Here is a 23129-nt window from a genome sequence, read left to right on the forward strand (position 1 = left end):
AGGATCTACTGTGTTCTATGGGAGTGGTATATATGGAATTGTCAGGTACAGTCTCTTCCCTCAATAAATTTGCACTATCTTAGAAGCACGCACAAATAGTCTATGCAAAATGGAGTGTAATTCTACAAGTTAGATATGCTGTGTTATTTATAACTTTTTTTCACCATTTTTCGCCATTTACAAAATCCTTTCCTTACAACATCTACATTATTAGTCCTGTTTCACAGATGAAAAAAGCGATATTTAGAGAAATGAAGCAGTTTGCCCAAGGTCATACAATTTTATAAATGATGGAACAGAAAGTCAGGCCTGGCTCATCCATTCTAGAGCAAGGACAGTGGTACAGTAGAAAGTAATAGGTTTGTACCTGGTTTGAATCTTAGGTGACATTTGACATGTCATTCTGTCTACAGTTCAGTTTTCTTTTATGTAAAAGAAAGGCTTAAATTAGATGATATCTAACATTCCATTCCAGCCTTGAGTAGGTGGTTTGACTTTATATGACATTGTTAGAGGAATTCACAGTGGGGCAAGATCGTTGTGTATGTAGTGCCTAGGAAATAGAGGTGTAACTGTGGTTGAGAGTATTGGTCCTAGAGTCAAGACGCCCAGAGTTCAAACTCAGCCTCAGACACTACTAGCTGTGTGACTCTGTTTGCCTCACTTTTCTGAACTGCAAAATGGGGATGACAATAATAGCACATACCTCTCAGGGTTGTTGTGAAGGTCAAATGAGGTATTTGTAAAGGACTTAGCACAAGACCTGGCACATAGTAGGTGCTCTGTAAATGTTTGTTTCCTTCCCCAGGAAATAAGGAAATGTGGTTGTGCTTCTATCCTTTTATGCCTTTGGATGATGAGAAGTCAACCATGCATCCTAATTATCCTGGTTTATTAATGTCCTTTCTGAAATACAGTCCCTAGAATTGAACACAATCCTCTTGTCATGGGGTGACCAAAGCAGAAAATGATGGCACTACTGACTCCTTTTTTCTGGTTACTTCCTCTCCGTAGAACCTAAGATCACACTCACACATTGAGGTTTGCACTTCACTATTCTTTAATCACACTTTTCCCATCTTGTACTTGTGAAGTTGGTTTCCAAACCCAAATGTGAGAATGTCTTCAATGTCTTGATTAAAATACTGAGAGTCTATTTATGATTACTGTTTGGGGCAAATTATCCAGTCAGTTCTGAATTGATCTGACTACTGTCTGGCCCATGTCCCCACCTCATCTTTGAGGATAGCATGAGATTGCATTGTTAGTAGACACAACATACATAGTAAAGCATCTGAATATCTAGGAACTTTCAGACGAAGAGGAAAGAATTTTGTGTAGCACAACCTAGAAACAGATTTTCGAGGGGAGTGGAATGGAGGGGAATTAGAGGTTATCTAGTCTAATCCCCTTATTTTGCAGATGAGGAAAACAAGTCTCAGTTTAAGTGAAACTCCCCAAAGTATTTTTATTCTTTCTAGTCATTCTCTTTACAGGAGAAAACAAGCAGAGTTGGATAATTAGACGTTTTTTCCATTACCTATTAAAATCCATGTACCCCAAGCAGCTTCTTACCTGAATTTTCTTTTGTTACTAGCATTCATTATCTCAAATCATTCTGGGCTTTTGCGCTCCTGTCTAATTTTACAAGTACCCCCTCTTGTATTTTCTATTATATGTGCCCTTCCTTCAGTTTTGTAGATGTGCCTTTAAAAAATCTGTTGACTGATGAAACAGATTTTTTTGCTTCAGAATTTCATCCTTGATAGCTTTCTATCACTCTTAGGCACTTGAGGAATGTTAGACCTTAGACTCGACTCCCAGCAATCTCTTTTCTCAAAATACAATTTTGGGGAAAAAAGGGTGAATGTCAGATTAAGCCCAGTTTTTTTGTCATACAGCACAGAGTCTATGGATGTATCATCTTCTCCCAGGTTCTCATTTTATTGAAGCAGTCAGTCTTTTGTTGGTCAGAATCAGGTCCAGAAGAGCAGTTACTTCTACCACTTTGACAAAGTGACTCGACTTGGTTTTCCCATGGAGGTATCCCTAAGCAATCCTACCCACAAGGATCTTGTCCACCTTTAACAATAGCTTTCATTGTTATCCCCTTTCAGGTTACAGTTAATCAGTATTGCCTTTTGAGATCTCTTAAAGTGGGCTATTGATTATAGATCTACTCTTGGAGGCGACCTTAGAGGTTGGTTATCTAGTCCAGTTAAGTGACCAGCCCAGGATCATACTGAGAGCAGCAGAGTTGGAATTGGATCTCAAGTCCATTGATTTCATATTGAGTGCTCTTTCTGTTGCATCTTGTTCTTGCTGTTTTTGACAGTGTTTCATTTTATCTTATGATGTGTTTGCCTCTGCTTGTCCAATTAACACTTTTTTTGTTTTGCACATTACTTTTAATAGCTTTTTTCTTGTGAGAATTTCTAGCATATTTGCCACAAAGATTTTCTGTTTTTGAGAAGTCTGTTAATGAAGGAGTGAGATTCCCTTGAGAACTCACTCTACCACATTTGTAGATCATCTTGCCCACATGTGAGCTACCATAGAGCTTGGTAACTCTGCTGATAATTCAGTTTGCATGTTTATCTGCATATTATATATCCCCGTTATTAACCTGCAAGTCTCAATGCTGTACGGACACAGACACCTTTGATTTAGCCTTTCCTTCTGCTAAATGAAGACAAGGGAAGAAAAGGACTATTCTCAGCTGAGCAATGGATTTCACTCAATACGTGTTTGCATTAAATGAGGGTGAGGATCAGAAGAACCTTCCTCCAGCTTGGGAAGAAATTCTAAGAGTTTCTGTCCCCTGCATGTAATCATAGTAAAAAATTTCTCGTTAAGTGTCATGTCCTTGGAATTCCAAAGGTTTCAGGCATACATTGAAGTACGGTGACTAATTCTAGCCCATTAAATTCTTCCTTGAGCACTCCATCTGGTGATCTAATCTGTTCCAAACATGTTTGGGTTCTCATATTTTTTGGCCAGACTTGGGGAATGAAAGTTTGTAGAGCATCATTTACCTACTGTAGTACTCCAAAAACAGGAGAATTCTAAGGCAATTGGTTATTGCTAATGCTAGATAATTTCAGTAAGTTTTGTTCCTACAGTCATAAAATGTTAAAACTTTTAAGAGAATCATTTTAGATCATCTTGTCTAACCCCTCTATTTTAATACTGAAGGAAGGGGCCCAGAGAAGAATCAGATTTGACCAAATTTACAAAAGGAATTCATTCAACAATTATTATTTTTGTGTTCCTAAAATCTTTTTCCAGTTCCTCATTTTGAGGGAGATGACCCTGGGTTGTCTGTGAAAGGTGATTTTAGCAGAATATAAACTTCGTTATGACCAAAAATGGAATTATTTTGAACATAAAGTTAGTGATGAGTAGCCTGGCCAATCAGAGATTCAGTTGACTATAATTACAATAAGGCTGTGGGTAGGGGGTTACAACATGAGTCTCTAGAGGAGGCACCCACATCTGTAGAATCACATCTTTAAAGTATCTGAAGCCTATGCAACACAGTGTGGTAGATAAAAGACTGCCTTTTTAGTGTAATGTGTTCTGTATGTGTTGGGTGTTGGATGGATACTGATTTCTCCTGGAAGATTTAGAAATTCTAATTGAAAGGGGATTGGGGGAGGTGGTGGTGGGGTTGGAAATGATGCTCCTTAGCTCTAATAACTCATTTTCTGGGGAAAGACAATTTGCTTAGAGCATTTTCTCTTTCTTACCAAATTGGAAGGAGAAGATGTAGAGAAGTAGTAGTTTGCACATAGATGCTTAATCAATATTTGAGTCAAAGCAGTGGAGCCAGAGACTAAGGACTTTAGTGGTTCAGATAAGATTGGACCAGAAGGTTTGGGACTAACAATTGTATGCTTTTTTCTAACCACTTGCTTAAACTTTATACCCAGCATACTTTGTTACTTCCCTTACTCATCTAATAAAGCTCTTTCTTAAAACCTGTTTTGTCTCTGTTGGATTAAAGAGCTGATTTTTTTCTTCAGCCAAGCCAGGATAGCAGGGTAGTTTTGAAGTGGAGGTCGAGAAGTTGCTGGTGACCATTTCCAAGTTTTATGTGGGCTGTGGTGCTCTTAAGAGCAGGTCTGAAATTTGACCTCAAAACTACCTTTTTTCACAATCTCAGGTAGTTCTCTAGCATTGATACGCAGGATTGGCATCTGTGCACCACTATGTACGCTGAAGTGTGTGTGTGTGTGTGTGTGTGTGTGTGTGTGTGTGTGTGTGTGTGTGTGTGTGTGTATACACGCCACTGAACAGTCTTTCCTTGTAATGACAGAGAGGGTTTGGTTGTGAAGGTGATTTGTAGTTGTTCTACCAAATCTGCAAGATAACATAACCAGCGCATTCCATTTCTTGATCATAGTTCATGTAGTAATACCCAAGTGGCCATAGCCTGAGTCCTAACTACTCTTAGAGATACAGCAGCCATGAGCACACAGAGTCAAGGAAACAGACCAACCAAGCCTCATGTGAGACATCTGGATAATCACTGCCACTCAACACACTGCCCTGTGACTCCAGGAGTATGCTGGTATGACAGTGGTTAACTGAGACTGAAGACAATGCAAAGTCTTCTCTCATTCCTTTAGCAAGGGTTAATGGAGCCCTTTTATCATCCCATCTCCCATGTGTAGCCCCAGCTATGTTCTGCACCTATTGCTAGTAGAGGTACCCACTTAAGTTAATGGTTATCATTAACTTACACCAATGGCTTATTTCCTTTCCTTGCATGTTAAGAGGCAATGTAACAGAATTGATAAAGCACTAGGCTTGGGTTCAAGTCTTTCCTCAAACCTATATACAAACTAACTAGCTGGGTGATCCGGACCAAGTCATCACATCTTTCTATTAAGCCTTTTTGCTCATCTGTAAAATGGGAATGACAGTAGCACCAGTAACATAGGGTTGTGAAGATCAAAGGAACATGTGTATATTAAGCACTTTATAAACCTTAAAAGCTATACAACGGAGATAGCAAATTAATAATGTCTTTAAGACACAGAGAGTCAGGGTAGGGAGAGTTTACTTTGGGTCACTCAGAAAGCGATGATGATGACAGCAGGGAAGCCCTTTGTCTGACCCCAGAACTTCCAGGCCCACCAGGTTATTAGATTGAGATCTTTAAGGTAGCGATAAATCTGTCACCAGCATGGCCTTCCATATAATAGGCATTCAGTAAGGTTCAAATGATTAAAGGGGCAGCAGAGGGCAACATTTAAGATCTCATTAAAATTCTTTGCATTCTTTCATTTGCAGTAAAATGTTAAAATGGCCTGAATCATGTGACTCATTTGTATATCCAATTAGATTCTGTTTATTATTATTGTAAGCGAGTCCCTAGAAGTGGTGATCTGTGGTGAACCATCCTCCGTTCTACCACAAGATGAGGCATATCTAGCTTGTTTCTTCTTAGCAGACATTAGTGATAATAGTGCCTACAATGAGGACTCATTGTCTTCTGTTGCTGGTTCTTAATGGGGATGGAGTATGGATGGCTTGTACTGGAGAACCTACGCGATTGAGATAACTCCTTGCTGTCATCAGGCTTGATATCTTTACTACATGGAGATTGACATCTGACACAGCAGCATATTACACTGGATTTCAGTATGCACATATCAGCATTACATTTTAAACCATCAAGATGTTTTTATAACTTGGCCTCAAGAGTTTATCACCTGGGACCCCACCTAACAGGGATAGGAGATTTTTGTTCCTCTCATACGATTGATGCATATGAGCTGCACCTATCATATCATTCACTGGACGTCTACCATGTGTGTAGCATCCCACGTTGGGCTGTAAAGGGAGAACCCCAAGTACAGTGAATGATGTGCAGAGGCCAAAAATATCTGAACCCTGAGCTGCTGTTGCCCTGACCCTCGTCTTCTTTCCACTTCCTGTCACTGGCCTACACTTCCTCCCTTCATCATGCACTGTGACCATCCAGGGCATCCTGAAAGAGAAATGCCACCTCCTACCCTCATACAAACATTGTGAAAGCACAAGCTTTTGCTGGAAGCTCTAGGATTCCATTTTGCCATGGGGCTGTGCCCAACTTACACTCCAGTTCTCACAGGGAAAAGTGGACTTAGAGAGGAAAGTTATTTCCAGCTGAGAACTTTCTCCTTGGCTCCAGTCTTCTAAATAGTAACAGTATTTTTCCCTTGCGCTTGTTTTCTCTGTAAAAGTTCCAAATTCCCATCTAGTTCTAAGACTTTATTCCATGTACTATTCTTTGTTCCAACATGCCTCAGCACCACTATTCTATATTCTAACATTTTATGGTGGATTCTGTTAGTGGGCTGGGGTCAGGAGTGAGGAATGCGGATCTCACTTGTGATTTTATTGATATAGGAAGCTCCTGATGGCAAAATTTTAAAAAATTTTTATTTTTCTCCAACATTGACTTTTATAAGATTTTTTGAGTTCTAAATTTCTTCCCCTCCTCTTCCCTCTTCCCAAGATAGCATGCAATTTGACTGTTATACGTATACAATCATGTTAAAACATTTCCACCTTAGTCTTGTTGCGAAAGAAGAATCAGAACAAAAGGGAAAAGAAAGAAAACATAACAAAAAAGGAATAGTATGGTTTGATCTGCCCTCATTTCTCTGGAGGTGAATAGCATTTTCCTTCGTGAGTCTTTTGGAATTGCCTTAGACCATTATATTGCTGAGAAGAGCTAAGTCTATCAAAGTTGGTCATCGAACATTGCTGCTGTTACTTTGCACAATGTTCTGTTTTTCCTCACTTCACTCAGCATCAGTTCATGTAAGTTTTTCCAGGAAATTCCTAGTCACAATGCAGATTAGCTGGCACCTGCACTGCAGTCTTAATAGAGTTGCCAGAAGCACTGAAAGGTCAAATGACTTGTCCAAGGGTTATATAGTACACTAGAGACTAAATGTGAATCCAGATCTTTCTGATTCAAAGTTCAGCTTTTTATTCAGTTATACCCCATTGTGTCTCCTAGGATTCCATCTTCAAGTAGCTTACAATGATTGGTATTTTATAATTTGTTTTCTCTTAGCTCTGATACTCCATTCTGTGAATACAGAACCAGTGTATTCTAGGAAGGTGCCCCCAAAGCTGGGGATAGAGCAATTATTCAAGTGTATGTTTTATCCTCAACAGTGAACATTACTGGGGAATGGGGGCAGTACAGACCTCCCTCACTGGAACTCAGTCTAGTTGAGGACACAGAACTACAATGCCAGGCAGAATTAGCTAAGAGCCAAATGAAAGATAAGCTTGCTAAATATTTTAGGAGTTCACCGAATAAATGTCATCAGGGTTAATTTCCTGAAGGAGGTTGTATTTGAGGCCAACCTTAAAGGATGAAAAAATTTGAGAGGAGGAAGGTAGGAATATGAATTGGAAGGAATTCCATGGAAGGAAATTGAGGAGTCAGGTAAAAGCTTCCTATGACCCCAACTTTACCAAAAGTTTTCTTAATTCTTGGTATGGACTCCAAGATCAGAATTAGGGAGAGGGAGGTTTCTGAAGAAGAAAACACTGTATTCACCCTCTTGAAGAAGAAGTTATGCTTGCTTTTATCCTAGATCTTCAAAAGCATCATCTTCCAAAAAGAGACAACTAGACAAAACTAGTCATATAGTTCAACTTTATTGCATTGACCATAATCACTATTGGTGGACTTTAGCATATGCTTCTCCTCCCCCATCTTTCCCACTCAAGGAGCTCTCCCAGTAATGAGTCTTCTATGGGTGCCCCCTCCTGAAGTGTTCAGTGGTAATTTCTGCTCAAGGCAGCAGCCACTACTCCTACCAGCTTCTGCCAGGCAGCTTGGGCCTCGATAGTAAAGTCCTTGCCCAAGGCAGCTGCTAGGGCGATGATCAGGTTGTCTCCAAGGAGCTAGATGGAAGACAGAACAGAGGATTAGACCTGAGCTGTTTGCATACAAGTGGGAGAAGGGTTTGGTGCCTGGGGGAAGCTGAGGGCGGGACTAATAGTAAGCCCAGGAAAGATAAAGATGTGCCTGGATGCAAGTCAGATCTGGCTTGTGCTAAGTGAATGGTTCATTTTAGTGGAATGGAGCAAATCATGTGCCCTAGATGATTTCTAAGGCCCCTTCTGACTCTGGCACTCTTAGGAGTTTAAAACAACATTTCCAGAGAGTAAAAGAGGGTCTCTGTTTCAAGATCCCTGAGAGAGGGAGAGATTGTTAGCCCAGAGACAAGTTATGGTTGGAGGAGGGAAAAGGATAGGGTCAATCTGAATACAAGAAGCCTGGTCACAGATAAAAGGAAATGAGCCTATGAAAGAATGAACTCCCTGTCCTTGGAGGTTTTCAAGTAGTAGGTTGGACTATATGCCCACTGAAGTACTTCCAGTTTTTGAATCTGTGAACCTTGTCCCCCTAAGGCCCAGAGAAATGGAAGAGGGGTACTCACGCTGAAGTTCTGGGGGTCCACATGCAACTTGTCTGAGTGTAGCTGACTCAGCTTGTCAAAGGTGGCCTTCACATTGTCCAGGTTCTTCACTGCCTCACCAAAGGAGGTCAGCACCTTCTTGCCATGGGCTCTGACCCGGGGGTTCCCCGCAATGGCTGTGGGGCTGGACAAGTTCCCAAAGTTGCTGAAGTACCTCTGGGTCCAGGGGTAGACGACTAATAGCCTAAAACCCAAAGAAAGAAAAAGACTGATCAGTCAAAGGTTTTCTCAGGCCAATTCATATAAGGCCTCTAGCTGGTTTTCCCATCCTCTACCACATTCCCCACCCCACCCTTTTGGTCAACAGAGAAAGCACTCATGACCAGGGTCCCGCAGCTAAGCCTAGTTTAGCCCAATGCCCCCAGCTCAAGCCCTGAAATAGCCCAGGTTTCTTCTCCCACCTGCTAAGGGCAGCGGCCCCTGCTTCCTCGATGTCAATCTTGGCCCAGATGGCTAAAATGATCTGTTTCTCTTCTGCTGTCCAGTGCACCATGACTGGTTGCAAAGGGGTGGTGACAGTCCTGAGTTGAGAAGGAAGGAGATAGAGATGAAAGCTGAGTGCTGTGTCCACTGGCTCAAGGGCCTTCCTTTTATCCTCCGGCCTCAGTCCTTGCCCCACCCAACTCCTTTCCTATTGGTCAGCCCCAGGCTGGGGGCTCTGAGGTTGTGGCCCAAGTTCTTGGTTTGGGGAGAGGAATGCCAAAGGGCTAACTTGAATGGGGGGAGGAGAGACAGCTCGCTTTACCTAAATCCATCACCAGTTGCCCCTCAGCTCCGACTGTTCTTCCTGCCTCTGCTAGGATCAAAGACTACTCTCTCCTTTTTGATTCCAGTGAGTGTCTTACCTCAGATAGTGCCAGAGAAAAGCTGGACCCCTAGCTTTAACCCACAAACTTGCCCTCAGCTTTGGAACTGAAATCAGCTCTCTTCAGTTGCCTTATCCTAATCAGCTACAGCCCCAACCTTCCCTCCCCTATTCATCCCTTTCATCTCCCTCACCTTATTCAGTAGCAGCCTCCTCATTTTCCACTGAGCTCCATCTCATTCACTTCCAACTTTCCACTCATCCCTCATATTCAGTCAAGCCTACACACTTCATCCTCTTCAGTACCTCCACCCCAGTTCACTCATATTCAGTGAATTCAGCCACCTCACAATATACCCCCCTACCACCACCATTAACCCCAATCCATCAGGACATTTGTCCCATCAACTGCCTTTCCCTAGAGCCCTGAGCCAGATCAGTCCTGTTCCTATCTCCATTAGATCTCTACTCTTAGAATTCTTGGAATTCAGCTTTTCTCTTCTCCCTTCCAATGAGCCTTGAGCTGCCTATGCAGATGCCAGACCTTTCTACCAACATCTTGGGGACATAGAGGGAGTTGTGTATCCAAAGCAGGATAGCCAGGCCTAGACCTTAAAGTGACTTTCCCTTGGGGGAAGGAGAGTGGTCTGAGAGAGTTGGTGAGAGCTGGCTTCCAGTTGCAACTTCAGTTGAGATTAGAAGGGTCTGTGGTGGCAAGGGCTAAAGGAAAGAGTCTCTTTTGAGATCACGTGGACTGAGCTCAGTATAGAAACGATTATCCCCACTGGATACCGACACCTAAGATCACCTAGGAGGAAATGGTTTTGGTACTTCCTTAGAGTCTAGTCCCCTTTAACAATCTACGTCTAGCCCCATGTATTGACCCATGTCCAGTCCAACATGTTGACCCTTACGCCCAATCTCATATTCAGATCCATGTGTGAAAACCCTCTGCCTAGCCCCATCTCCTGATTCCTCTGGCTATAAATGCTGACCTGTCTTGCAATCAGAATACTTTTACTGAAAAAAATTAAGGGTTCCACATCAGTGCTTGTATGGAGGCTCTGGGCAAATCCTTTCTGAAGTCATAGGGCACTCTTCCCCTTCTTCTTGACTGCTCAGCTCCTAAGCCTCCAATGGACGCCATATTTCCTTTGAACTTTGTCTTGCACAGGACCCAGCATAAGCCAGTGACGAGTAGCACAGGCAGGAGCAGGGATGCCATACCAGGTACTAGTATTCAATCCAGCAACCCTGACCTCCTGGCTACTCCAAGAAGACAGCTCCTCTCAGCTCCTAGTGGTTTGGTTTGTTTTTTTTTTTCTGGCTAGGCCCCATGCCTGGAATGCTCTCCTTTCTCATTTCTGCCTTCTGGCTTCCTTCCAGTCCCAACTAAAATTCCACCTCCTAGAGGAGGCTTTTCCCAATCCCTCTTAGTTCTAGTGCTTTTCCTCTTAATTGTTTCCTATTTATTCTTTATATAATTTGCCTGCAAATATTTCTTACCCCCTCTGCCCCGCCCCCGCAGCCCGTTAGATTGTCATTTCTTTGAGGGCAGGGACAACTGTTCTTTGCTTCTTTTTCTATCCCCAGCACTTGGCACAATTCCTGGCATATAGCAGGTGTTTAATAAATGTTTATTGATTGACAGCCCAGGGCAGCTAACCAGAGTTTGTCCTCCTCTGGACTCCTGACTCTGACAATAGTACCTTCCCACACGCTGTCATTTATTTTGTGTCTTAGCAGTTAGGTGGCACAGTGGATTGGAGTTGGGAAGGCTCACCTTTGTGAGTTCAAATCTGGCCTCAGACACTTCCTAGCTGGGTGATCTTGGGAAAGTCACTTAACCTGGTTTCCTCCATCTGCAAAATGGGCTGGAGAAGGACATGGCAAAGCGCTCCAGTATCTTTGCCACGAAAACCTCAAATGGGATCCCAGAGTCAGACACAACTGAAAACCAACTGAACCACAACAATCCAAGAAAAAAGGCCTTGTGGAAAAGCATTTCTGCTGAAGTAAATTCTTGTACATTGTACACAGGGCCTTCCCTTTACAGAGCACTTTCCTACCTGGTACCTGTCATAGCCTTTCTCACAACAACCCTGGAGGAAGACCTGGTAAAGTTTTATCTCCTCCATTTTATAGATGACAAAACTGAGACACTCGGTGTGGAACAAAGAGACCAGGTAGCTCAATTACTCACATATGGAGTAAATGGTGCAGCTAAACCTTCTGTTACTTCATTCGGTCTTCCCTCTTCTTTGTTGAATGCCAGCCTGCTCTTTAAAACCCAACTGGGATGCTGTACCTTCCACCAAGCTCTGCCCTCCCTGGCCCAGCCACACGTAGCATAGCCCTTGGTTCTGTATCACTCCCATGCACTTGAACTGTGATGTGCATGATCTCTGCCAGTGGTTTATGCTCTTTTTCTGGATGATAAACTCCTCAAAGGCAGGACTGACCATTGAAAATTAGCATCTTAGCATGATAACAGCACAGATGCCAAAGAGCTAGCCTCTGAGTCTAAACTACTGGGGTTCAAGCCCCATCCCTGTGTGACTCTGGGCACGTCACTTAACCTCACTGAGAGACAACTCTTGAAAGGCTCTAAGTTTCAGAGAAGATGCCAACTTACATTGCTAGAGGGATTTTCCTCATTTGAGAATTCCTCATATAAAAAAATTACAAGTCCATATCTTCCCCCACACCTAGCAGAGTTCTGCACATAATGGTACTTTTTAGTATTTTTATTAATTATATTTACATATTATATAATAATTTTATTAGTAATTAATAATATAATATAACATTATAATTATAATATGTCTTCATAATTATTACTTATTTTTTAAATTGAAATCTGCATCTTGTCCTTCCCAACCCTGGTTTTTTTCCATCTCTCCTTATTGCTTCTCTAAGGGGAATAAGAGTTTGTTCTCATCTCTCAGCAGGCAGAAATGTAAGCAAAGTCAGCTAGGTGGAGGAAGCTCCCTTTCTAGGGTGGGGATTTACGGTATGTTTCCCCCACACATTGGTTGAGACTAGTGTCCTGTTTATGTGATTCTTTGCCAACCTGGCCCATGGGAGGATTTGTGGGGTAGGCGGTCCTAGTGAGAGAAGTGATACCTGGTTAGTTGAAGGCCCCTTCGCACTAACAAGTATCCAATCCCTGGACATGCTTTTTGTTAGGGTGCTGGGGAAGGGTGGGAGGAACTGAAGAACTTTGATTTGTCAGGTAACAACCCTGGTCAAAAGAAGCAAATTCCTTGGGAAAAGCCTGGGTTATGGCTTCAGGGTCCCCAGGGCCCCTTTAGAAATGAAATCCACGGAAATATATGCCTATCAAGGACCAACCCAGCCACTGTGAACCCAAAGCAGGCAGCTCCTAATCTTTATAAGTCTATGTAAGCATTCCCCTCTCCCAGGCAGCAGCCTATCCCCCTATGAACTGAGGATCTGGACCCTGATGACCTCTCCCCCCTCCCTCCAGTCATTGCCACTATTTTTGATATTTTGTGTGTGTGTGTGTGTGTGTGTGTGTGTGTGTGAATTGTTTTTGTCCGAAGTAAAAACATTCCCAATTATTCCTCTAGGTGAGAGAAATAGGGCATTCTAGAAGATTTCAGCACCCCAACATAGAGCATTGCACATGAGTCTGTTAAATATCGGGTGAATGAATGGATGAATGGATGAATATTGACCTTACCCAACTGAAATTAGCAACCCTTGAAGTACTGAAATAAGAATGAATGAATGAATGACCAAATGAATGAACAACTTGAATTGAGGAAATACCAGAGAAGAGAAAATGAAAGAATATCAGTGAAGTAGAAATAAAAATAGCTCACAATTCTGTAATGGTCTAGAGATTATACAATGCACTTTACCCATAATGCTCCAGTGATAGAAGCAGGGCACAAACTATCCCCATTTTACAGATGAAGAGACAAGGTCAGAGAAATGCAATGAGTTGCTCTTGGTCACACAGCTAGATAGGTTACAGGCTCTGGATATCCAGGCAGGAGACCTAAAAGTTTTGTCTGGGCTCTGCTCCTAAGTAGATGTATGACTTTGGATCATTTACGTTCTTTTTTTCGAGCCTCAGTTTTCTTTCCTGTAAAAGGTGTGGAGGGGGAGGAGGAGACCCGGAAGTTGTCCTAGATAATGTCTAAGGTAGGTCGCTTTTGGCTCTGATATTGTCTTCCTTTTCTCTTGGCATTCTACCTCATTCAAAGGACAAGCAGTACCAGAACATTTCAGTAGCTACCTGGATAGAAGCCAGTCAGGGATCTTTTCAGAGCAAAAAATGGGAGAAAAAAGGCACTTTTAGGGTTGAAAGCATTGAAGCATTTATTTGGTAACAATATTTGACATAAGATAGCAGCACTTTACAAGTGAAAGCATTGACTTTTGACCTGATCCAGCATTATTAGAAGGAAGACATTTAAAACGATCCAGAAGCATTTTTTAAAAAGTTTTTATTCATAATTTTTGTTTTTTTACATAGCCATAGCTTCTCCCAGTATCCGTTCCCCTCCCTCTCCCAGAGAGCCATCCTACATAGCAAATAGTACTTTTAAAAACAAAAAAAAAAGAAAAGAAAAAGAAGTGGAAAAAAATAAGCAGAACATTGATGCATCAAAAAAAAAAAATATGTACAAAGTACACTTGTAGATCTCCCACCTCTACCAAGGGGAGGGGTGGGAGGGTTTTCTCATATCTCTTCTTTCAGGTTATACTTGTTCTTAATAATTTTCCACGCTCATTTCTGATTTTTCTTGTGGTTTTTCCCATTTTTATTGTCGTAGTTAGTGCATATATTGTCATCTTAGTTCAGCTTTCTTCACCCTGCAGCTTGTTCATAGGTCTTTCCATATTTCTCTGTATTTATACAAGTGTCATTTCTTGCAGCACTGTAATGTTTCATTATATTCATGAACCCCAATTTGTTTAGTTACTCCCCAAACGGCTATTTTGTTATCACAAAAAAGTGCTGCTATAAATATTTGGGGGTGTAGGTGCATTTTCCCAAATCTGTCATTCCTCAGATCTGGCAGATTTGGAGGCAGCAATTCCTTGAGACTGTTCTGAATTGAGTGAAAGGCAGTCCCTGGACCAGGCTGATGGAAAGGGAGGACAAAAGCTGCCAGTCCCTTCTGGGGGGATTGTCGGAAGATGATGACCCCATGCCAGATCTCCAGTATTGAGCCCTGATGTCAGGGTCAGGTGACACAGATGCTCTGGGCTACAGAAGGACCACACCTGGGGATCTTAGAGACATAAAGGACCTTAGGGACCATCTAGCCCAATGCCCCTACTTTACAGATGAGGAAAGAGAGGCCCATAGAGGTTTAATGGTTTGCCCAAAGTCAAAAAGGTATTGTGTCAAGGCAGGATTTGAACCCAGGTCATGGGTATTTCTGGGTGGGAGATGAGGGTAGAAGTTCAGGAGTAGCCCTCAGGACACTGGTCATCGAGTAGGAGTCAGGGTCCTATCAAGAGGGGAAGAAGGGTAGGACTTTAGGGTCTGTGGTAGTTGGAGGGGGGCACTAGGTCAGGAAGAATGGTGACCATTTGTTAGACTCTGGGCCCAAAACCTCCGTAAGGGGCCTGTGATAGTGTGATAAGAGAGGGGAGGGGAGAGATTAAGAGTAGGTTAGGGTTGAGGCAGTGAGAGGGAGACAGAGGTGTGACCAGCTTCCTCCTAATCTGGAGCCAAACCCAGGGCCTCCAGCTGGTTGTGAGGATAACACTGCCCTGGAGCTGGGCCCACAAACCTTGCCCAAGCACCCTTCAAATCAGCCAGATGCAGTAAGTTGATTATTCTGTCCAGGTCCCATTCTCAAACCCTCCCCCTCTTTTGGCTTCCCCTTAAACCTGGCTTACAGTTTCAATTGTGACCCTAAAAACTGCTGCCCACTCAGAGACCCCAGAGCACTTTTCCAGAACTGGGTGATAGCTGAAGGGACAGGAGAAGGGAGCTGGGGTCTGTGCGCTGGACTGTCTTCCCAGGTTTGGGCTCAAAAGCACATTGTCCTAATACCCAAGAAAAGTGAGGCTAGAGAGGGAGGTTGAGGGTGGGGTGCTGAGTGAGTGACTGCATTCCGAGGCTACAGGAAAACAATTTATGTACATGATGCTTATAACAATGTAAATGGGAAAAACAAAAAGGACAACAAAACTGAACTGGACATCTGTAGCCTGGAACAGTGACCAGAAAATATACCTCCCTCTCCTTGTGCAGAAGCTGGAGGGAGGAAGGACTGTGGGTGCTGACGGGTTAATTTTGTTGAATTATTTTCTATTTCTTTTTTTGTTTACAAAGTGTTTGGGGAGGGGGAAGGGAGATTATATCCAGAAATTATGATAATGGAAAAGCAAAATATATGAATAAAAATAAAAATTACAGAAACAACGGTAAATAGAGGCAGGAAATCGATGGAAAGGGGTTTTGTGCTCTGAAGTTGGGAAGAAGGGGAAACAGTAGGGCGGGGTAGACCGCAGCACTTCAACCCAGAGATCTCCCCCGCGTCGGGATCTAGGTGCAGCCCCAAACAACCCCAGACAGTTCCATTTTCTTGGGAGCTGGGGAAGTGGCTGCAGTTTTGAACACCAGCGCTCCCCACCCACAGACCCCAACTCAAAACTCCAGCGCACAGCTAGGCTGCCGCAGCTTTCGCCTTTATTCAGAGTCACATCCATCAGAGCTGGGGGAGAGAGCTGGCAAGGTGAAGGACCCAAGGGGCGCGTTCGGCCCGTCTCTTCCAACGAGCTTAACGGTACTTGGACGTTAACACAGAGGAAACAATGCTCAGGAACTTGTCCAGAGAAGCGTGCACCTCGGGGTTCAAGTTGCCTGGGTGGTGCCTAGCCAGGGTCACGAGAAAACAGTGAGACAGGTACTGGAAGACAGAAGAGACAGATCCAGATCAGGGTGACGCCAGCCCAGCTCTTTGTGGGAGCCCACTTTCTGGACCCTACTAGCCCTGAATTCTGCACGGATTCCCATCACAGCTCCCTCTTCACAGCACTCAATCTCTCCCACCCACAGCCTCTCTGACTGCGCTGCAGGCGCACTTGAAGACAAGTTCGAGGACTTGGGAGTCCCAGACTTGTTCCCGTCCCCTCCCTACCCCTACCCCGTGTCTGCACTCACCTTGAAGTTGATGGGATCCACCTTGAGTTTGTGAGCGTGGAGATCGCTCAGGGACGAAAAGGCCGCAGGCAAGTCATCCATGTGGTTGACGGCCAAAGTCAGTGCATCTGCCACCTTCTTGCCATGAGCCCGAACCTGGGCGGAGCCTCTGGAGAGCTCCAAGTGGGCGAAATAGGTCTTGGTGGAAGGGAAAGAAGAAAAGGTCCTGCGAACCAAAACCCCCCCAAAACAAACAAACAAACAAAACCAGGAAGACAAGTTGAAGATCCTGTTGGGTCGAACCCAGGACTGGGGCAAAGAAGAGAGAGCCGGCTCAGAGGTCCCGAGAGGCTGAGGCAATGCCAGGATGCCCGCTGGATCTTGGAGGAAAAGCGGGTCCAGAGGCTGGGGCGAAGGGGAGTAAGGAAGGGATCCTAGGAACTGACTGAGGCAGAGGGCATCGCCGGGTCCTGGGTTTAGGGAAGTGGAGGATTCACGCGCTGGGTTTTCCCTCACCTCTCCAGGGCTTCAGTACCATACACGCCCGTGTTCTCGCCCAGTTTTTCCCAAAATTCTTTCACGTTGTTCTTGTCTGCATCGGACAAGGCCATCCTTCTTTTCCTGGTCTGTTAGGGGTTCACCAAGGATGGCACGTACTATACTTGACACTGGGGAGGTGGCGCTCATGCGCTGGCGCAGAGCCCGGTGCAGGCGGCCCGAGGCCGGGTCTCCACTACAGAGGGCGCTGCGTTCCCACCTGTACTGGACCACCTGTGCAAATTCAGCATCAGTCCTGAATGCCGGCCAGGGATGGGGGACCTGCATGTGGGCCTCTAAGTCCTCAAGTGCGGCCCTCTGACTGAACCCAAACTTCACAGAACAGATCCCCTTAATAAAAGGATTTGTTCTGTAAACTTGGACTCAGTCAAAAGGCAGCACCCAAGGACCTAGAGTGCCCCATGTGGCCTCCAGTCTGGAGGTTCCCCACCCCTGGACCTGTATATTGCCCTCACGTCCCTTAACCCCATAAACCCAGGTTGACAGACTTTAATAATAATAAATAATAGTGATGGTGATGATAATTAACACTTAGAGAGTGCTTTACATTTTGCAAAAACTTTACCAACATGATTCTCAGTTGATCCTCATAACAACCCTGGGAAGTAGGTGCTGTTAATATGATTCCCATTTTTACAGATGAGTAAACTGGTGAGGACAGAGGTTAAGTGATCCACCCGGGGTCACACAGCTAGCACATGTAGGAGACTGGATGTCCACTTGTCTTTGTAACTCTGAGTCCAGTGTTCCATCCACTACCCACCGACAGACAGAAGTTTCCTTCTCTCTGTTCTAGAACTGACCCTTTTTGACTTTCCTCCCTTCTGTTCCTGACACTGGTCTCCTTGCTGTCCCTCATACAGGGCAGTCCATCTCCCAACTGCATACCTTTTCACTGGCTATGTCTTTCCTCATCTCTACTTTCTGACTTCCTTCTGGTCTCAGCTCATATCCCATTTTCTGCCACAAGCCTTTCTCAGTGCCCCGTAATGCTACTGCTTTCCCTCTGATCTTACCTTCCACTGATGCTGCACGTATTTTGTTCATGGCTGTTTGTGTGTTGTCTCTCCTAATATATTGTGAGCTCCTTCAAAGCAGGGACTGTTTTTGTCTTTCTTTGTATCTCCAGAGCTTAGCACAATGCCCATCACGTTATAGGGACTTAATAAATGCTTATTGATTGACTGATTGATTGCTCCTCCTCATCTACTATCCAATTCAATTTGTAACCCCATCCTATCCCAATTCCGGTCTATCCTACTCCCATTACAAACCCATTCTATCTCTATCTCCCATCTATTTCAGCCTCACCTCCATGCAATTCATTTCTCTTCCCCAACTCCATTCTCATCCCTCCCTATTCTACTTCATCCCATCTGCATCCTTGTTCCATCCCATTTCCTTTCTGTCCCATCCCATTTCCTTTCTGTCCCATTCCTCAGATAGTAGTGAAGAGGGACAGGCACAGAGACACAGAGAGAGAGAGAGTTGGTAGTGGGGTACACTCCCCTATAAAATTGGGAGACCCTTAGTCTCCCTCCCTCCCAAGTCTGAGGTTTTCTTTTTCCTATAATCCTCAACTCAGTGCTCTGATCTTTGCTCTCATGCTGGATGTGCTTAATTCCCTCACACCAAATCCAAGTCAAGACTAGGGGCTCTCTAAGGCTAAGACCAGTAGAGACAAGAAGTTAAAGAGATCAGATACCAGTAGATGGAACTACCAAATAACATTAAGAAAAAGAGGACATTTAGATTTCGTGGCTCTTTAAGGTTACAAAGCACTCTCAAACTTTATTTGATTCTTCGGAAATCTCTATGATGGAGTTAAGGCAAGAATTATTCTTTCAAATTTTGCTTTGTTTTTGATGGCCTACACCTTCCAAAATATCCCCACTTTTCCTAGAGCCATCCCTTATAACAAAAAATAAAAAGGAAAAAAAAGCTTAGCAAAACTAACCAATACATTGAAATAGACTAAAAGTGTTCCATACTTCTGCAGCAAAGGAATGAAATGCATTCTTTAGGGCCAGGACTGGTCAATGTAATTTCATAGCATTCAGTTTTGATTGGTTTCTTATTATTTTCCACTTATATGACTGTGCTCATTGTGTATATTTTTTTCTGGTTTTACTTACTTGATGTTGTAAAGTCTTTCCAAGCTTTTTTTTTATTCATCATATCCCCTCTTAATTGTTTTTTTACAGGACAATAATGTTCTATTTTATTCATATACTACAATTTATTTAGCTAGCTCCCCATCAATGAACATAAACTTTGTTTTAGGACAGGAATTACCATTCCCTTTTTGTTGATGCAGAAATTAAGTTTAAGAGACATTAAGAAACTTGCCCACAATTAATTAGTCACATGTTTAATAAGTAGTTGAGCTTGGACTAAGGTCTTCTTACTCCAAGTTCTCTTGCCATCTCACCATGCTGTTATAGAATATAGAATGTCAAAGGTAGAAGGGACTTTCGAACAGAAAATGGTAGACCTGGGAAGCAATATGCAATCTGTTATGTCAGAGACAGAAGGAACCTTATCTAACTGAACTTCTTCATTTTACAAGAAGGGGAAACTGAGGCTGCCCAAAGAGAAGTAACTTGTTCGAGGTCATGTAACACTATAATGATAGAGTGGTAATCAATCAGAGTTTACATCTGACTCCCAGTTCAGTGATACCTGGGAAGGTGTGGGGATAGATTTACAGTCTTCAAACAGGCAGGCCTTTAATGAACCAATTGGTTGTACAAAGTCTCATTCCAAACCCTCCTGCTCCCGATATTCTCCCTCCCACCACCCTGAGTTCCATCTCTAAGCAACATATTAGATATCTTCCTCTTCTGCTCTAGGCACGGTCAACTACCATGAACCTAATCTAGGGGTTCTACCAAAATGGGCTGCATACACCCAGAGCCTGACACCTGAGACATTAGAGAGGGCCCTCCTTCCCACCCACAAAATGCACTCTGGAAAAAAAAAAACTATTTTAGAAGGGAATATAGAACACATTTGAAAAAGATCCTGAAGTGATGTGAGGGCACCTTTGCAGCTCTAAACTCGGGGCTCCTCAGGAGTCCTGACTTCGTTTTGCTACGTTCTGTGTTTGTCCTCATATTCATCCCCATCATCCATCCTGACTTCCCCACCCAGCTAGGCCTAGCTCACAGGGAGCGATAGTCTAGAAATATCTCCCAAGTCATGTGTGGGTGGGGTTGCTTGAGAGATATGCAGGAGGCAAGGGACTGGGCTGGGTTGCCGGCCCCTCCCATCTCTGTCACCCTGTCTTCTGGGATGAGAAAGTCCCAATGACTTAGGAAAATGGACCTTACGTAGTGCTCCCTCTCCAGTCTTCTTGTTCACCACCACCACCACCACCCCCATCTCAGAGTGGGGGTTTGCATAGCCAGGTTATCATAAATTCAGAATTTATTCTAAGATAATTATCTCTGTTCATATAGCAGGCAGTGGGGGAAGGGCTGAGGCCCAAGGTTGGGGTGCAGTTGCTGAAGAGAACACCAATTTGACAATATTTAGAGGTGAATACAGAGGTCAAATTGCTCAGGACCCTGTCCATGGAGGGGTGCACCACAAAGAAGTCCTTGAGGTGCTAACTGGTCACAAATTACATCAGACACTGGACAGAGAAAGGACAGAATTGAGGTTAGACCATGTCTACTACTTCATTTGATCCCACTGCTTCAAAATTCATTAATCAAATGCTTCTACTGAGCAAGAACTCTCCTATCCCTTTAAGTACCTTTTACCCTCTTTTACCTGGCCTTCTCATCCCTGTTTACGATGGGTTCTCATCTTGGTCTGTGGTTGGTTAGTTTTGACTGGGCCTAAGGTGAGTGGCCAGCAGGCAGACTTAGAGTGATGACCAGCCTGTCTTGATGGGTTGGAGTCTTGGGTCCAGCTGAAATAGGGGAAGTAAAGTCTGATGGGAGACCAAAAAAGGAAAACTCTGTAGGCGGGAGAGGTGGCCACTTTGAAGATCTGGGCAGTGTCCATGAGACACTAAGGTTGGACCAATGCCTGGGAGAGGGGATTGGGCAGTTGAGCAATGAGGAAAGGAGGAGCATGTAGGCTGGCATGCCTTCCCAGTATACCTAAGCAGATTGCAAAGATTATGGGAACTGGCATTTTCCTCAACCCTCTACCTTGGACCCTTCAGAACAAACTAGAGTCCCTGACCCTCAGGCTGCACTGGACTTTCCTCTACACTATACCTCAGAGTGTGTCTGCCTATTCACCTCATATTCGCTCCTGCAACCCTTACCTCCACCCCTAGTATTGGTATTATATTGGTATTATAATACCAATAACAAGGGAAATCGGAAATAACAGAAAAAATTATGGCATGTGAATTGATTTAAATGACTGAGGAAACAAAAGTTCAAGCTTCCAAGGATTTCATGTGTCAATTAAGCAATGTGTGCCAATTGCATAACAAATTGGAACCGGGCAGCGGATCCCGAATACAGGTGGAGACAGATTTTTATGCATTAAAATAATATTAAATTAATTTTAAATGAAAATAAGCAGGATGCAAAACAGGATATACAATTAGATAATCTGATTTCTAATTGGAGGAAAGATCAGGGGCTTTCCAAGTTGGAGGGGGATGAATGAGTTTAGAGTTGAGAGGTAGGGAGAGCAAGTAGGTATGATTTCCTGAAATCAGAAAAAGTGGTGTCCTATTCCCCACCAAGTGTCTGTATTCAATCAAAACAACCAGGAAATAGGTATCTAATTGACCAGTATGGGGCCAGTATTCAGATAAGACATATGAGCTGCTTGAGATGTGTAATTGTGAGAAAACTCCTTCCATCAGTCTGGCTCTGAATGGGTTTCTGGTCAGTATGACCTAGTCCTTAGTTAAGTGTCTCTAAGTAGATAGAGATAGTCCAGCTTCCCGGTGGTGCAGTGGATAGAGCACCAGTGCAGGAGTCAGGAGGACCTGAGTGCAAATCTCACCTCAGACACTTGACACTCACTAGCTGTGTGACCTTGGGCAAGTCACTTAACCTCAATTGCCTCATCCTGGGTCATCTCCAGTCACTCTGATGAGTATCTGGTCACTGGATTCAGATGGCTCAGGAGGAGAAGTGAGGCTGGTGACCTGCACAGCCCTCCCTCCCTCAAAACAAAGTCAAGTGCAAGTCGTATCATTATTTCTCTGATGGCATGGTCTTCATCGGCAACAAAGGATGAATACACACACACGCAAGCAGGGCTAGGTTCAAACAATGCTATAAAGTTTTCTCACAATTTCCTTAATTGAATAAAATTTTCTCACAAGACAGAAACTGGATTAGACATATAATTGAATGGATAGGGAACTGAACTAGCCCCAAAACTGAGTCACAAGATGGAGTCAGTGTGGTTCACTCAATTCACATAATTCACATAATTCCCTCAATATCTGACATGAACTGATCTTATCGCCCCCTTTGACTGGTTTTAAGACTGGGAGAGAAAGAGTGAGACTTCAGGCTGGGTAAGCAACCATGAGGTTATTGTAAATAGTCCAGGTGTGAGTCACTACTCAGTGGCAGTGTCAGGGTAAAAAAGGTGTATATGAATCAGATACTATGAAAGTAAAATCAATAGACTTTTTCAACAGGTTGGATATGGGAGTGGGGTGGGATTGGGGTGTGAGAGAGAATGAGGAATCCGGGATGACACCCTAAGCCTGGGGGACTGGGAGGAGGAGAATACCTTCAATAATAACAGAGAAAATAAGAAGATGGGAGAGTTTTGAGGAAAATATAATGGATTCAGTTTCAGACATGTGTTAAGAGGCCCATGGGACATCCAGTTTGAGAGCCTGTGTTACTGAGATGGTGGTACTCCTGACAGCACTAAGGAAGTTCAGAAACTTCGAGGGTTTGGGGGAAAAGATAATGAATTAGGTTTTATACTTGTTGACTTTATTCAGGACATCCAGCTTGATGTGTCCAGCAGGCAGTTGAAGACTGGAGTCTTGAGTTAGGAGAGGGGTTAGGGCTGAATAAATAGATCTGAGAGTTCTCAGCATAGCGATGACAATTGAATTGATGGGAGCCAAAGAGAACACCAAATGAAATAGTATATAGAGAAAAGAGAGCAGAGCCCAGAACAGATATAT

The 23129-nt window shown here is 43.6% G+C and overlaps 2 protein-coding genes across 2 annotated transcripts; both read right to left on the reverse strand.

The window, feature by feature from the left end:
• Nucleotides 1–7652: 7652 nt before the first annotated feature.
• Nucleotides 7653–9067, reverse strand: LOC140499979 (hemoglobin subunit beta-like). Its single transcript, XM_072602089.1, has 3 exons — nt 8900–9067; nt 8460–8682; nt 7653–7920 (listed from the first exon to the last, which is right to left on the reverse strand). The coding sequence occupies exons 1-3, from the start codon at nt 8989–8991 to the stop codon at nt 7792–7794; spliced, it is 444 nt and encodes a 147-aa protein (XP_072458190.1). The 5' UTR covers nt 8992–9067; the 3' UTR covers nt 7653–7791.
• A 6901-nt stretch (nt 9068–15968) lies between these two features.
• LOC140499932 (hemoglobin subunit alpha-like) lies at nt 15969–17297 on the reverse strand. The gene is made up of 3 exons (XM_072601963.1): nt 16955–17297; nt 16460–16664; nt 15969–16205 (listed from the first exon to the last, which is right to left on the reverse strand). Exons 1-3 carry the CDS (start codon nt 17047–17049, stop codon nt 16077–16079), a joined length of 429 nt encoding a protein of 142 aa, XP_072458064.1. The 5' UTR covers nt 17050–17297; the 3' UTR covers nt 15969–16076.
• Nucleotides 17298–23129: the final 5832 nt, after the last annotated feature.

The sequence above is a fragment of the Notamacropus eugenii genome, chromosome 1 (genome assembly GCF_028372415.1).
Source record: "Notamacropus eugenii isolate mMacEug1 chromosome 1, mMacEug1.pri_v2, whole genome shotgun sequence".
NCBI lineage: Eukaryota > Metazoa > Chordata > Mammalia > Diprotodontia > Macropodidae > Notamacropus > Notamacropus eugenii.

Bases quoted from the DNA above. Each gene is read 5' to 3' on its own strand.
- LOC140499979 (XM_072602089.1), bottom strand. From the start codon at position 8,991: ATGGTGCACTGGACAGCAGAAGAGAAACAGATCATTTTAGCCATCTGG. The intron at 8,683-8,899 runs GTGGGAGAAGAA...TTTGGGTTTTAG, and splicing joins GGGGCCGCTGCCCTTAGCAG to GCTATTAGTCGTCTACCCCT. The intron at 7,921-8,459 runs GTGAGTACCCCT...TCTTCCATCTAG, and splicing joins TGGACCCCCAGAACTTCAGC to CTCCTTGGAGACAACCTGAT.
- LOC140499932 (XM_072601963.1), bottom strand. From the start codon at position 17,049: ATGGCCTTGTCCGATGCAGACAAGAACAACGTGAAAGAATTTTGGGAA. The intron at 16,665-16,954 runs GTGAGGGAAAAC...TTTGGTTCGCAG, and splicing joins GGTACTGAAGCCCTGGAGAG to GACCTTTTCTTCTTTCCCTT. The intron at 16,206-16,459 runs GTGAGTGCAGAC...TCTGTCTTCCAG, and splicing joins TGGATCCCATCAACTTCAAG to TACCTGTCTCACTGTTTTCT.